General features: G+C 40.8%; 1 protein-coding gene across 1 annotated transcript in view; it reads right to left on the bottom strand.

The window, feature by feature from the left end:
• Nucleotides 1–16010, bottom strand: part of Pard3b (par-3 family cell polarity regulator beta) — a 986690-nt gene that overhangs the window by 303292 nt on the left and 667388 nt on the right. The window contains exons 17-18 of the mRNA XM_052749631.1: nt 1307–1513; nt 334–565 (exon numbers count right to left, since the gene is read on the bottom strand). Coding sequence (XP_052605591.1) covers nt 334–565; nt 1307–1513 — 439 coding nt within the window. The remainder of the gene's footprint in view (nt 1–333; nt 566–1306; nt 1514–16010) is intronic.

Raw genomic sequence — 16010 nt, 5'->3', positions numbered from 1 at the left:
GTATCAGAAGTCACAGAAGGATGATATATATAGTAGTCTCTTGTTTTCACTGTGCAGAGAGGGACACCCAGGGAACACTTCCTATGCCCTACTAAGCGCTTGGCCTCCTTACAACAGGCTTATGACAGTTTCCTGTCATCGTCACAGTCTTCAGGGGACATCCCAAAGGCTTTTTATGCCTTCTTGGCAAATACCAAAAATACAGTCACAGCCTTGACTTTGATGAATGTAGCTGAGGATGAGAGAACACTCACACCTTTTTCCGAGCAGCACAAAGGAGTGGGTTAGCTAGGAGAAGGAAGGCCACCGAGTGTTGTCACAGCAGGCTCTTACCTCAGCATGGCCCCGAAGCCCTTCCTCTTCATTTTCCTCTCTGGGTCCTCACTCTCCTCTTTCTGCTTTTTCTCCTTGACTTTCTGCTTGCCCTTTTTCTTCTCCTTCTCTTTCGGTTTTTTGACTTTCCTGGCTTTATTTTCCACATCGTCTAGCTCGGGGTTTCCCTGAGGGGCAGACTCACAATTCAGAGCTCCATGGCCAGAGTGAGAGCTCTTATCAGAGAGACCGTCTGTAGAGGGGAAAAATCAATATCCATGGTCAGGGGCACTTATGGCTAGTATATAAAAAAAGTCAAAATGTAAAATACAGAAGAATGAGGAGAAGTGCTCAGTGTTCTACCCAACCACATGGTTACTCGTACCCTTTGATATCAGATAGGACTTCCCAGTCCTGGGTACTTCAATCAACCTTTGAGGTCGGGAGTGGGGCCCCTGGGTTGCTAGCTGGTAGCACAAAAGGCTTGAAAATTGCTAAGGCACTAATCTCTCTGGAAGCTGGCTGGTTAACCTCCATCAGCTCCAAAAGCCTACACGCTGGGAAACAAACAGGGTGAGCTTCTTTCCAAGAGAGGTTTTGTTGAGCATAAATATAGCCCACCACATCTACACAATTAATGCAGCCAGTCCTCTGGTTGATGTTGCTTTTAATGATTCAAATAAGAATGCCAAGAAATGCATGCTTAGTGCTCCTGCCCTAAGGGTAAATGACAGTTGGTCCTTCTAGGGAAGTGAAAGAGAACATTTTTTTTTTCAGTTTGTACTGTTGAAATAAATTGCACATCGCATTCTCCAATCCCATGTTCGTTAAGCCAAAGGGCAAAACATATCAGGAAAATGAATTACTTTTAATATCAAAAATATAATTGTGATCCTTAAATCATTTTTTTTTCAGTAGTTAAGTGCAATTCTGGCTTATGACTTGCAGATAATAATGAGATGAAGAACCCACTTAAGGGGGCATATGGCCCTACCAGCTTCTCCTTCTTCCGGCCCGTCGTAGGATTTGTCAATGGCTGCTCTGAAGCTTTCATTGCAGCCCCGGCCTCGCACCATGTGTGGTCTGGGCCTGTGGAAGGGCAGGTCATTCTTCCTGACTTCGGCCACAGCAGTCTGCAGGCTCTCCAAGGAACTGGACTTTTTCAAACCCAAAGTCGGACCAAAATCTTTGCTTGGAGAGTCTGGAAGAGAAAGCATGAAAGATCAGCCCTCTCCATACTGGAGCAGGGTGCTATGGTGGAAACGCACATTACTCTGAGAATATTTCTTTTCAGGAAGCTTTGAAAAGAGGGTGTTGAGTCAGTAAATGTTGTTGGCGAAACTCTAGCTTTGCCATTATTTTTGGTCATCTTGGGGAAGTGGATTGACATCTCTGAACCTCAGTGTCTTTTTCTACAGCTGTGATAAGCTTTTAGATGGCAGTATTTAAATCTGTTTTACATATGGAAACTTATATGCATGTGTATATGCACACGTAGGTATGCATACATGTGAATTTGAAAAGTCACTGTCCACAGATTGCATGTTTGAGAGTATATACACCCATGTACACACATATGGACAGAGAGGCACACAAACACTATATAGACAGACTGGCCTCGAACTCACAGAGATCTGCCTGCTTCTGATTCTGGAGTGGTGAGGTTAAGGGCGTTTGCCACCACTCCCAGCCAGGGGCACACAAACTCACATTCCCTTAGTACTCAGCCTGCCGTCTCCTCCACTGTACCTGTTATTACTGCCAGAGTTGTTTATTTGATTGGCCTGGAAATCAAGGACCATTAGTGATAAAGATTTTCATAATTAAATTCTTTACATTATCCTAGAGATAATTCATGCATGGTGAATGAAATTTACTTAGTCTGCAAATAAATCGCAGCAAGTGAGGAAAGAGATTTTTCTTGGTGCTGCTGCTCCAAGTATATTTCAATCTGGAGCCCAGGAAAGCAGCTGCCTTTTTATATAATAAATAACTGCTGAGCAGGGAAGTGAGACATAAGAGAGCTTTGAAGGGCCTGTCTTTTCCACACACCATCTTCTTGTTGTCGTTTCTCTTGCCCTGGGCCAGCCCCACTCTCCTCCACTCTTCGACCTCCATTCTTGCTCCAGCCAGTCTCCTTATCATCAGTAACAAGACTAAGTGATAGAAATATTAGTAGCAAATTGGTTATTTCAAAGGTAGAAATAATTCCATTAAAGCTTTTGTTTTGGCATTCAAGCTGCTCCATCAAGGCCTCTCTGTTTCCCTCCAGTTACCAGGAAGACGATTGTCATCAAGAGTGTGCACCATGGTTCTGGAAATAACGGACTCTGTGGCTTGTCCATATATGTGGCATGAGCACATACGGAGCATTATGCATGTGAGTGTCAACTTCAAAGCACACCGCACCGTAAGGCTCAGCAAATGGCACCACCTCTTCTTATTGTCATCACTATTTTCATTTCTGCTCCCGCTGTCACCATGGATGTGACCCCTAGCTCCTCACTGCACAAAGCAAGGCCTATAAGATAAGTACAGGCAGGGTCTAATGTACGTCACAGCCACATAAAGTTGATTAGCAGCACACACTTTCACCTTTGCTGGAATATGTAAAGAACTGGAATAACAGCTAACAATATTTAGAATTCCCAGAGTGTGCCAAGCACCTACCCTGTCTTTTACTGATATTAACTTACTATAAGCCTTACAGTTGTGGTATCGGTACTAATATTGGCACGGTTGTGGGGCCAGGAAATCAAACCAAAGTTCTTAGGCACGCTAGGCAAATGATCTACTACCAAAATAAATCCTCAGCCTGTTAGCATGTAGAAGTAATGTGTTACAGTTACACATTTCACCTCCCCACTGGGCACTGAGCAGAGGTAGTCCAGTTGAAGCTCTGTACCACGTACTTTACAACCTCAAAATGTGTTCTGTATCTGCCCTCTACTTGATTATGGTCAAGGTCCTTAAGGTGACCTCATCTCTAAAATAGGAATATTAGTCTAGATGAGCCCTGGAGCCCACCCAGTTGAGCCAGCACACTGCAACAATTGGATATTACCTTATGGTTTCATCATTAACTTACAGGAAGCAACCTTACACTGTGAACAATACACACCATGACAATAAACACCGCATTTTATAGATGACAGTGCATATTCAATAAAGGAAACTGAGAAGAGACTGAGAAAAATACAAGAAAATTCAGGGACAAATTGCAGGTGCTATTTGCAAGCATAAGTACTAAGGCTATGTTACTGTTAAATCCAGAAAAAGGCACTTCCCCCAATTCACAGCAAGGGAGGAGAGTTGAAAAAAAAAAGAACCAAGGACGATCATTTCTGACAAGGAAAATAAAAGACAACATAGAGGTTTGGGAATATTGAAACAAGAGTAAAAGCTTTAGAATTTACAGAAAATATTTTTTAGCATCAACCCCCTAGGGATGCCTGGCATAAAATTTGGTGAAAATATAAAGGAAAAAGCTAGCTGAGAAAGCCTAGATCCTTTGTCAACAACAGCAAGCATCTTTTATTTATTAATTGCCACTCGGGAGATTATATTAGAGCCCAAACTGTAAGCATCCACATCAACCTTCAGCAATAAATTCCAGGGAACTTGAAAGTGAATAAATCATCCCAGATATGAGGCATGTTATCTAAAAAGAGCCTACCTCCATCTCAGCAAGAATTTCTGCGGAGGAACAAATATGCCATCACTGATTCTAAGAGAATTGAAGTAAGGAGTCAAGGATTTCATAAAACTGATAGAATTGACAATCAATGAGTATGTGCGCATGTGTGTGTGTACATGCCTGCATGTGTCCCAAATGAGAAACTGCAAATGATGCTGAGCACCGTTATACCCTAAGGCACATAGTAGAATTAGAGTCAAAAGGTAAGGTTCAGTTCTGGACCTTAAATTTGAGAGACCAGGAATCTCTCCTTTTTTTGGCAAAAAAGAGTTCTACTCATTCCTTGGAGTAAACAGAAAGAAGACATGGAAGAGATACTGATGTTAGCTAGAAGAGCCCTCAAACTAGAAAGGCCCTTGTAGGGATGTACAGGAGCTAGGAATGGGCCAGGGTGGATCTCCTGGAGTTAGGGACTTTACTACAAATCTTTCCTGGGCCCCTATGTATTCTTTCATAGGAGGTCAGAGTTAGCAGCCCTGGGAGGTGTCAGTTGGTGAGTATCAGCACTATGGCCAACACAACTCTTGGGAGAAAGTACCCCCTCAGGAAGAGACGTTGTGGAGAAGGATGGATTGTCAGGTGAAATCCCTCTTCCCTACCCCTACCCTCATCAATTTATGTTTAGACTGACAATGTACAGGAAATTTTACAGCTTTCAGGATGAGACAATTCTCATTCTATTTCAAGTCTCACCATTTACACACAGAGATGATATTTTTTTTTTCTCAGGCTCCCTCTAAAAGTAGAGGTCTCCTTGAAGGAATAATATAAAATGAGCAATTCATCAAAATCAAAACCTCAGCTATTGAAACCCATTGAAGTCACCCCCAAATATGATGACTCTTCACATTTTCCTCTGTGGCTGGAGTGATAGAGGCCGTGGGCGATTATAAGCAATTGTCTGGGCAAGTGATCTATGGATACCAGGTGTTATTCATCATGGAATGGACCTTGTCCAGATTTGAACACTTGCTGTCCCGCTTTGAGTATTCACAGAAGTAATTTGTAGTTGAGTGTTTCATGATTTCCTGGCCTGTGTGGGCTAGTTGCAAATGCCAACCTTTACTGCAAATCTTCATTTTTCAGACTTCTCTATCAGGTGGCCATGGTCTTTAAGTTTTAATGAACTTTCTTTTCCCTCACAAACATGAACTTGACACACATGGACGTCATGAAGGAAATGATAGACTTATGAAGAATATTAAAAGAATGAGTTTACCTAATAAAATAACCCTTGGGATGTTAGAAATAAAATATTCTGAACACATTCACTCACATTCTTCCAGAAAAAATACAGAATCAAAACAACCTCAAACGAAAACCAGATATAGCCATCAAGATGGATGGGTGTTTATGCCTACACAAGACAGTTACGTTATACCATCTGAGGCCCAGGGAACAGCGAGGTGGGCATAGTGTAACAGATGGAAGTTATAAGAAAGGCTGGGAACTGTCATTGTCTGAGCAAGACACAGCCGCTGTACTCACAACCTCACAAAAGCTATGGATATTTGCACTGGGTGTGTACAAGGATGGACCAGGGCTCTCCCTCTTACTGCTCAGCTATCTGTTACTGACAGACTCAGGAAAGGGGGAGTCACTGCCCTTCCATTTTGTACCCACTGATGACCTCACCAGGCTCCAGTGGGTAGTTCTGGCACAGTGGTCACAGAGGGCCTTGGTTAAACTAAACAGGTCACAAAACAACCAAGAGTCAGGCAATGGGAAAGGAAGTTGGTAAGGACAGGGAAGTAGATCGGGATAGGGGACTGTAGAAGAGAGTGTGGGAGAGCAAGCAGAATACATTATACACATGTACAAAATACTGAAATAACAAAATTAACCGATAATATATGTAATAAAATAAAAATGGAAAAATGTTTGAAGGAGTCGTGCACTCATTTTTCTCATAAAGAAGTGACACAGACTTCGGTGAAGGACTTCCTGTACAGTTCAGTTTCAGTTACTTGGACCATGTGCTTGTAGGAAAACAGCAGCAGGTCTCAACTACAGCCCGGGTGAAGGAAGCAGGGCCCAATACCGGCATTTCTTTATTATTAAAGTGTGTGTGTGTGTGTGTGTGTGTGTGTGTGTGTGTGTGTGTGTGTGTGTGTGTGTGTGTGTGCCGGATGGGAAAGGACTCATTTGGAGGCCAAATAACCTAATATAAGTGGCAAATTTTCCTGTATAGGAACTCTTGGTCTCTGAATGCCACCTAACCTTTCTTGGCCTTGTTGAAGGTGTATTCTCAGCCCAAAGAAACAGTCCGGGCTTGGGGTAGACCTAGAGGAACATGTAGGTGAGGAGGAGTCAAGACATGTGGATGCCCTACATTCAGTGCTGTGAGGGTGACGTTTTACTGCCTAGGTAGAGAGGCAACATCTCCACACAGACTCTTCAGTCATGAAGAAATTCTTACCCTAGCTTTCTAGGGAGTGAGCCCTGTGTCAGTCCACACAGGATGAGCCCGAGGACCCTTGCTAGAGGGCTGCAGGGATCCAGTCTCAGTTTCTGATTTCTGCACCTGCCTAGTGGTTGAGAATGGTTGCTGGCTTCTGAAAGGCTGGTGATTTGGACAACAGAAAACAGAACTGTCCAGAGTGATATGCTCTACAGTGCACATTAAAAGGAAGGCTGTAGGAGACCCAAGTGTCTGTACTCTGCCTGTGACCCTAAATTATTCACCTGTCCATGCCTCAGTTTCCTTATCTGTGAAATGGGGATAAGGCAAGTTCAAGACAGTCTTTGGCACATGGTGAGTACTCATTGAGTATTTATGGTAATTATTCGATTGTTACCCCCATGCTATCTCTCTACATCTCAAATTCATCTTGCCCTAGTGTAACTGAGTAAGTTCACACCACCAATGAATTCTTAAACATGACCATGTCTTCCTCAAGATGAAGAGAAAGACTTAATAAGGGATTTATGTCTTTAATTTTAAAAATCACAAGTAAAAAGGACATTTTATGTGTGTGGTGCATTGTATGTGTGTGGTGTATGCATGTGAGTGTGCAAGTGTTCACACCTATACTCAAATGGTATGCTTACCCATTGAGTCATGTGCCCAGCTCAAAACTCATCTTTTAATAAATAACCCCTTATTCTTTTTCTTTGGAAATAGGTCTGTATGTTCATCCATACATCTCATAGAGTGGATGTTGTTAGTAAGATTAATAGCAGAGACTTGGGTGCCCTGCCCCTTAGGCTATAATCATTTAATTAGTCTCAGATTTCATTGGCAATGTTTAAGCTTCCCACTCAAGCATTAAAAATCACACAATAAAAGAATGCCTAATCCAGAAGACCAGTAATTGGGTCTTCCATTATTGATGAATCTGCTTCTAATGCATTTTTATTAAAAATAAGAAATTATTTGAGAAAAGTATTCACTTTTAGATACATGTAAGTTGTTTCCCCCACCCCCTTGGTGTGAATGTTAAAATTAACATTATATTAATGTTTATATATTTATATGTATGAAATATATAATCTATGACTTCTATATCCAATAATCACACACACACATATAATAAAAACAATAAGTAATGTACTAATTTGATATCTTATCTTGTCTTTGTTGGGATGATATTCTGCCCTCTCTGGATCTTAGGAAAGTGTGGTGATTATGGGTTCCCTAGTGGAGAGTTTCTCTGCAGGTCAGTGTGTGGCAGAGATGACTAGAGATGGGCTATGAGAAAAGGCTGAGAAGGGATGTGAGAAAGAGGTGGATCCTGCCCACACAAAGAGACAGGGTGCTCTCGGAGTTGGAGCTGTGGTGGGAGAATGGGCTCCTGCAAGTAAGCTTCAATGAGACGATGAACCTGAGAGACAGAGATGAAAGGGTGAGGGGACTCTGGGTCTGTCCCAAGAGCTACAGTCTCCAGCAAATGGGGTGAGGTGAGAGGAAGGGCATCTGCAAGCAGGCTGCCACCGGGCTAAGGGTGAGAATGGAGAGATCATCATGGAAGACAGGAAGGCTAGTGAATCGCCTACCTGAGTCCCAGCCTGGTGGTCACTGGGAGTCTTTGGTACACAGTCTTTCAAGGCATCAGAGATGACACAATGGAATGGAGATGGGATAGAAGAGAAGGCTGAGAGGGTCTACAATTTGAAGATACCAATAATATCAGGGACCCCAGGGTACTTCGTAAAAAGAAAGTTAGAGTCCTACTGAAAACAAAGGGCTCATGTCTTGTAGTGCATTCAAGATAGGATCAAAATGACAATGTTTTCCAGGAGGTACAACATGAAACTGAAGAAAGCCAAAAATTTGTCAAGATGGCTTGCGTTCATTACCAATTTGGCCTTGCATTATTATGAGCAATGAACTTGGGCAAACATCGAGAAACACTTCCCTGGTTTCATGGGGAGTTGTGATGTGAAATTAATAGCCTTAAAACTCTTCAAATGAAAAATTATTATAAATTCCAAGTAGGAAGTCACAACAGCACTTTATTCTCCAATATATTCCACTTTATCTTCCATTTTAGACTACATTTACTGAAATTTTTGTGTATTTGATTTTTTTTCTAGTGGATTCCCTAGAGGCAAAACATCTTATGTGCTTTAATAGATATCATTGAAGACCCATTAGTTGAAAAAAATTCTCCATAATCTCCAAATGTATAATTTCCCAAATTATGTTATCTGTGCTAACTGTGTCCATAATGGGCCTAATTACCTTCTTTCCTATCTCGGTATTCCAAATATTGATCATCAACCCAAGCTTATCACAAAGCCCTGCTCCCTATTCATTACCATGGGGCATAATGCAATCTAGCGTTACATTATCTGCTGTCACTGGGGTCTCAGTACTCTTACTGGCAATTTCCAACTTCTGCAGGAGCAGAGGTTGTTTTTCTTAGTCTCATAAATCCCAGAGTCTTCTATCATTTCCTGAAACTCATGTCCAAATGTTCAATAATGAACTTCTCATTATGATTCACGCATTTGCATAATCTCTTCTACCCTGTCTCCAAACACTGCCTGTTTTAAAGTGAAAATATTCAGAGGAAATATGGGACAATTTTGTGAACAAATACTCCTTTGATAATGAGGATGGACATGGCCCTTCAAGTGTCTTCTAATATTTACAAAGGATTGCTATATACTTGAAATATCTTTCCCCCAAATTCATTCTTTTATATCAACAGTCAAGACCCTAGTCCATGTTGAGATGTTCTGTTTTTTTGATTTTGTTTTTTTTAAGGACTCAAATTATATTCAACAAATGTAATGAATGGATAATTCATTACACATACAAAAATGTCACAATTTTTAATTTCTATGTTATAGATAAGAAATGTAATTTATGACTCAATCCAAAGGAGCAACTTATTAAGCCTCTCTCTCTCTCTCTCTCTCTCTCTCTCTCTCTCTCTCTCTCTATCTATCTCTCATCTGTCTGTCTGTTTGTCTAAAATTGTACCTGATTAGGCATCTGAAGAATACAACTTCTTCAATATACTGGTTTGTTTTAATGTTTTCATTTTCTTCCTGTAAGGTTTCCTGAACTTTAAACATACACACATTGGCCTGTGAAATAATAACCTATTACAAAATCAAAGAACCAGTATTGATCTCTGAGAAGGGTAATGTTGCTGTTTTAAGGAAAATATTTCTTTATTATTAAAGTAGAGGTAATAAAAGAGCTCATTTCTGGGTCAAACAATCTGTTTCCTATACATGAAACTGGAACTGTGAATGCCACCTCACTTTCCTGAGCCTTGCTGATGGTGTATGCTCAGCTGAGAGAAGCCTTAGTGAACAATTAATTTAAGAACAGAGGAATGGTCAGGTACGGGGCAGGGGGTGGGGTGGGGCGAGGTTAAGACACTCTGAGGTCCTTCTTGTTCAGTGCTGGAGACTGTCTCTCTGGAGAAGCACCCTCCAGTGCTTCATTTCCTCTGAGCCCTCATACAGCATCTGTTCTTTGTTAACACAACTCCCCCCCCCCAGCTTTTTTCTGTCACTTTCAACGATTTAATACCTCCCACTCCACCTGTAATTACTCACTCATCTCTGCATTTTGCCTTTCTTTTTACACTAGTCATTCCTTCACTTACCTTCTTTCTTTGTAACAGCAACGGTTCCTACCATTTTTACTTAATGTGCACTTTAGTCGTATTTTTATCCCCACTAGGAGAACAGTTTCGTCCTCCAGCTCCCCCGCGTACCGTACGTCTGAGCACTGGGCTTTCCACTCTGAACACAGGCTGCTCCAGTGACTTTTTCCTTTCTCCTTTAACTCTTGTGTGTGTCTGCTTCAGCTGCATGGCTATCTTCTGCTTTTGATTATTGTGTCATGTTCTTATGTGGGTTGTGTACCACAGCACCCCAAAAGCATTATCTAAAGAATTCTAATACAGTTCTTCTAAAACCTTAGTATAACTAGAAGTCCATATGTAACTGATTTGTAGAAGGTATTCTCAAAAAAGTATTTTAATACATACAAGTATCTGGTTTTTTTTATTTGTGTGCTGAATTTTTTATTAGTTCTTTCAGAATTTCATACAGTGTTTTTGGGTCATGTTCACTCCTACCCCAACTCCTCCCAGATCCATCCACCCCCATCTGCCCAACTGTGTGTGCACCAGTCCTACTGGTGCTGCCTATATGTTCTCGGGTATATGGCCTACTACTGGAGCATGGTTGACGTACCAGGGGCTACATACACTCTTAGAGAAAACATACCCTCCTTCTCCTAGTAGTTATTGATTGCCAATAGCTCCACAGCTAGGGTGAGACATCATTCCCACCTCCTCTCTCGACATGCTGGAATTTAGTCTGGCTTGAGCTTGAACAGGTCTTGCACATGTGTCATAACCACAACAAACTCATACTTGCAACTGCTCTGTTGTGTCTGGAAAACACTGTTCCCTTGGAGCTTTCTACCACCTCTGACTCTTACAATCTTTTCACTCCCTCTTCTACAATGATCCCTGAGCCTTGGGAGGGGGGATGTATTATAGATGTCCCATTTAAGGGTATCTGTTTTTCTAAAGGTTATACTTTATATTATAAGTATATTCTTATACTTAGAATATTTCTCTTCCTTTTATGCTTAATTGAATATAATTGAAAAGTTAGCTCTTCAGACTCTTGCTTACTGTTCTTTATAGAAGAGGTAGAAAGTGAGCATTTTTAGTTTTGTGCTAGCACGAATCAAGAGTTCTCTATAGGCGTATTTTCAGTGATATTTCAATTTAATGTTAAAATGTGAAGCCAAAATGAAGTCAGCCAGTAGTATTTACTCAGTATTCTGTGGCTCAGGAATGCGTGTGCTCCGAAGATGAATGTAAAACAAGTGCAGTGGCAACCAACATTGCCTGCTGCACTGCAGTTTGCCAAGTTCTTAAACAAAGACCACATCATGCCCAGTTGATTCCACTCAAATCCAACTGCCTGTTCATGAGGAGAAGCAGAAAGAAGGATGGAGGAAGGATGAGAGTGTGTCCTCCAGGGAGCAGTGGGGGTCTGGAAGTGTGAACTTCTCTCAGGGAGAGTGTGCCCTCCAGGGAGCAGTTGAGGGTCTGGAAGTGTGAACTGCTCTCAGTGAGAGTGTGCCCTCCAGGGAGCAGTGGGGGTCTGGAAGTGTGAACTGCTCTCAGTGAGAGTGTGCCCTCCAGGGAGCAGTGAGGGTCTGGAATTGTGAACTGCTCTCAGTGAGAGTGTGCCCTCCAGGGAGCAGTGGGGGTCTGCAAGTGTGAACTGCTTTCTTTCACACTGTGAGCACCTACATGCTAAATACATGTCTTGTGCTCCAAGAGTCACACATTTTATATGTTTTATAGTCAGCATGGGTTTCTATAATAATAAAAAAACACCTCGGTGGCTTATGAATAATAGCAGTTTCTCAAAGTTCTTGAGCCTGTGAGTTCAAGGTCAGGGAGCTGGTCCATTTGCTATTAGGTGAGGGCCTACTTTCTAGTTCATAGACGAATGTCTTCCTACCACACCCTCACATGATGGAGGTGCCTGTCTTTGTGTTCACCTGTCTGGACCTGCTCTACCTTTCTGCCCATTCTTTCAGCTGGACCTGGTTCTACTCAGTCACCTCTGTCACTGAACTCATCTCTCTCAAAGGAAGTGATCCTGGGTCTAGACTCACAATAGCTGCTTGCTGTGGAATAATGCTTCTCTACAATGGTTTAATAAAACGCTGATTGGCCAGTAGCCAGGCAGGAAGTGTAGGTGGGATAAACAGACAAGGAGAATTCTGGGAAGAGAAAGGCTGAGTCAGGAGACACCAGCCCACTGTCTAGGGAGCAGCATGTAATGGTACACAGGTAAAACCACAGAACATGTGGCAAAATATAGATGAACAGAAATGGGCTGAGTTTAAGTGTAAGAGCTAGTCAGTGGTAGGCCTGAGCTAATGGCCCAGCAGTTTTAATTAATATAAGCCTTTGTGTGTTTACTTTGATCTGAGTGGCTGTAAACTGGGTGGGGCACAGGAGAACTTCCAGCTACAGCTGCTCACTTGAAGTTGATTGTCTCATCAATACAGATATGCATACATCCCTACTGGCTTCTCAACTATGGCTCTTTTAGCCTCTTTTAAACTCTTTGACTCTTAATCCTTTGGAGTCACTCAGTAATTTACTCTCTCTCTCTCTCTCTCTCTCTCTCTCTCTCTCTCTCTCTCTCTCTCTCTCTGTCTCTCTCTCTGAAGTGCAACATGTAATCTGACAGTTAATATTAGTAATTAAGGTTGGAATATAAGAACCTGGGTTTCCCTTGGGCAGAGTTACCAAGGGAAGTGGGAACATTAGGAAAAAGCCACCCCAAAATTGCTGTATCTTGTGACTTTATTGTCAATCAATAAATTGTGGAGTTATGAAAAACTAAACATGCTTGTTTATGTTCCTGACATAACCCACTTGTGATAGGTAGGATGCCACCAATCTTAAACACAAGGCATCTTTTATCTGGGTTTCGATTGAAGATATTTTTGTCTGCTTAATCCAGCAAGAATTGAAATCTAAACTATGATAAATGTAGGGGATTTCCCATGGTGTTTGGGTAGCACTTGTATTATGGTTCATAAATGTCAGAGCCACCACCCACTTGGCTCCCTTCCAATTTCTCATCAAGTCCTCTGAGAGTGCAGACAAAGACATGTGAACCCCTAGACTCAACAAGCTTCTCAAACGCTACTTGAGGCAGGACTGACCTGGACTCCCCTGGAGCTAACGTTCTTCCCACTTTCTGTGATGCTTTATAAAGATGACATATTCAATTCCAGGTACACAGCAAACCAAATACATGCAAACAGACAGCACAGAATTCCCAGAGGAGCTATATGAGAGCAAAGCAAGCTCCTCAATGTTTGGGCATATACTCACTGTACACAGTACTGAGTTTTGTAAGGATAATTCCATATAAGTATGTAATATAATACTTTTACCAAAACCCCTGAACCTTTCTTTTTCTCTCCCCTCAAACTTCCAGGTAGTTCTCTTTGCTTCAGTGGATAGTTTTGTTTTTACTGTCATGTCATATATCACATATACATATGTATGTAAAATCTAGGGTCCATAAATGGTAGAAAATGAATAGAAATTGTCTTTCTGATTTTGATTTTGTTCACTTAATACAGTGGTTCTCAACATTCCTAAGGCAGTGACCCTTTAATCCAGTTCTTTATGTTGTAGTGACCCCAAACTGTAAAATTATTTTCATTGCTATTTCATAACTAATTTTGCTTCCGTTATGAATTGTAATGTAAATATCTGTGTTTTTTGATGGTCTTAGGAAACCCCTAGGAGAGGGTCATTTGACCCGCAAAGGAGTGGCAACCCAGAGGTTGAGAACCACTGACTTAATATGACCATCTATACATGCATATAAATATCTATACTCATATAATTTTGCTCTTTATGCTGGAATGAAATTTGTTTGTGTACATATGCTCCATTTTCTTTGTTCTTCTGTTAATAGACATCTAGGTTGGTTCCATATGTAACTATTGTGAAAAGAACTGCAATAAACATTGATGTGCAGGTACCTCTGTGCTATACTGACTTAAATTGACTTGGAGACCTTCAAGTGAATACCCAGCAGTGGTTTAGCTCGGTCATGGGACAGACAGATCTATCTTTGGTCTTCTAAGAAATCTCTGCACTGATTTCCATTGGGTCTCCACTAATTTATCTTCCCACCAGTGATGCAGAAGGGTTCCCTTCTCTGGAATCCTCACCAGCATCTGTTGTTAGCTTCTACTGACTGTCATCCTGACTGAGGGGGAGATGGAATCTCATGGTAGTTTTAATTTACACTTTTGTGAGGACTCAGTATTATTTCATACCTTTTCATCCATTTGTGCCTCATCTTTTGGGAACTATCTGCTCTTGTTTAGCTTATTGATTGGGTTGTATGATTTCTTACCATTTAGCTGTTTGGCTTCCTTGTATATTTTATCTATTGCTCCCTAGTTAGATGGGTAGTTAGTGAAGAGTTTCTCCCATTCTAGTTGCTGCCTCTCACTAGATGTTTCCTTTGCAGTGCAGCGGTATTTTGATTTAATGTAATCTCAGTTGTTGTCAGTTGTTGGCATTATTTCCTGAGCTACTGGAGTCCTTTTCAGTCCTACCTATGTCTGTGTCCCCAGTAAATAATTTTCTTCTCTTTTAGAGTTTCAGGTTTTACATTAAGGTCTTTTCCCATTTGGAATAGAGTTCTGCACAGGGTGAGAGATGGGGATTAATTTTATTCTTCTGCATATGGATTCCAAATTTTAAAGCAACCTTTTTTTCCCCAATATTTAGTTTTGGCATCTTAGTCAATAATCGGGTGTCTGTGGCTTCATGGGTTTACATGAGGGTCCTCTACTCTGTTTCATGGATCACTTTATTGATCACTGTTTTGTGTGAGTACTATGCTATGCTTTTTTTGTTGCCATGGATCTTCAGTATAACTTGAACTCAGGTGCGGTGACATGTCCATCATTTTTCTTTTTTCTTCTTTTTTTGTTTGCTTTGGATATCCAGAGTCCTTTGTGCTTCCATTTGATTTTTAGAATTATTGCTTTCTATTTCTGTGAAGAATGTTGGAATATATTGAAATACAATGTTTTACGGTGTGTCTGAATTAGTTCTGAATTTCATTGGTTTTTATTATAATATTTCCATTTTCATCTCTAATTTTATTTAATTATGTCTTTTATTCCTTTTAGTTTGGCTAAAGATTTATTGTTTATATTTGTTCTTTTTTTAAAAAACTCGGTTTCAATTGTTTTGTTTCTACTTCCTTAATGTCTACTTGACCTTTATTATTTCTTTTCATTTATTGATTTTAAATTTAGCATGGTATTGTTTTTCCAAGACCATAAGGTACATCATTATCTATTTATCTGCGGTCTCTCTGATTTTTTAAATGTAGGAACTCATAGCTACATACTTCTTTACTAGGATTCTTTCATTCATCCCAAAGGTTTGGGTATATTAGATTTTCATTTTTGTTCAATTCCAGGGATTTTAAAACATTTCCACCTTGATTTCTTTAAAGGCCCATTAGTCCTTCAATAGGGAGATTTTCAAACTCCATGAGTTTGTATATGTTGTGTACTTTCTCTTGCTGTTAATTTATGATTTTATTCTACTGTGGTCAGATAGAGTGCAGGAAATCTTTTCAGTTTTCCCATATTCCTTAAGACCTGTTTTATGTGCTATTATATGATCTGTTTTAAGGAAAAAGGTATGGACCTCTGAGAAGGTGCCCATGCTGCAGTGTTTGGATGGAATGTTCAGTAGGCGTCTGTCAGGCCCATTTGTCTACAGTCTCAGTTCACTTCACTTCTCTAGATTCTGAACAGCTATGCTATCTGTTGGTGAGAGTGGGCCATCGAAGTCATTCATTATTATCACATCAGGGTTTCTTTACAACCAGGAGTTGCATTATTGGGTGCACCAATGCATGATGTATACATGTTTAGAATTGTTATTTCCTCTTGATGGATTGTTCCCTTAATCAACATGAAGTGATCTTTAAAAATCCC

This window comes from Peromyscus californicus, unplaced genomic scaffold (assembly GCF_007827085.1).
Source record: "Peromyscus californicus insignis strain IS unplaced genomic scaffold, ASM782708v3 Scaffold_21__1_contigs__length_65335640, whole genome shotgun sequence".
NCBI lineage: Eukaryota > Metazoa > Chordata > Mammalia > Rodentia > Cricetidae > Peromyscus > Peromyscus californicus.
Note: the sequence above shows the minus strand (reverse complement) of the source record. Positions and strands in the feature narration are given on the sequence as shown.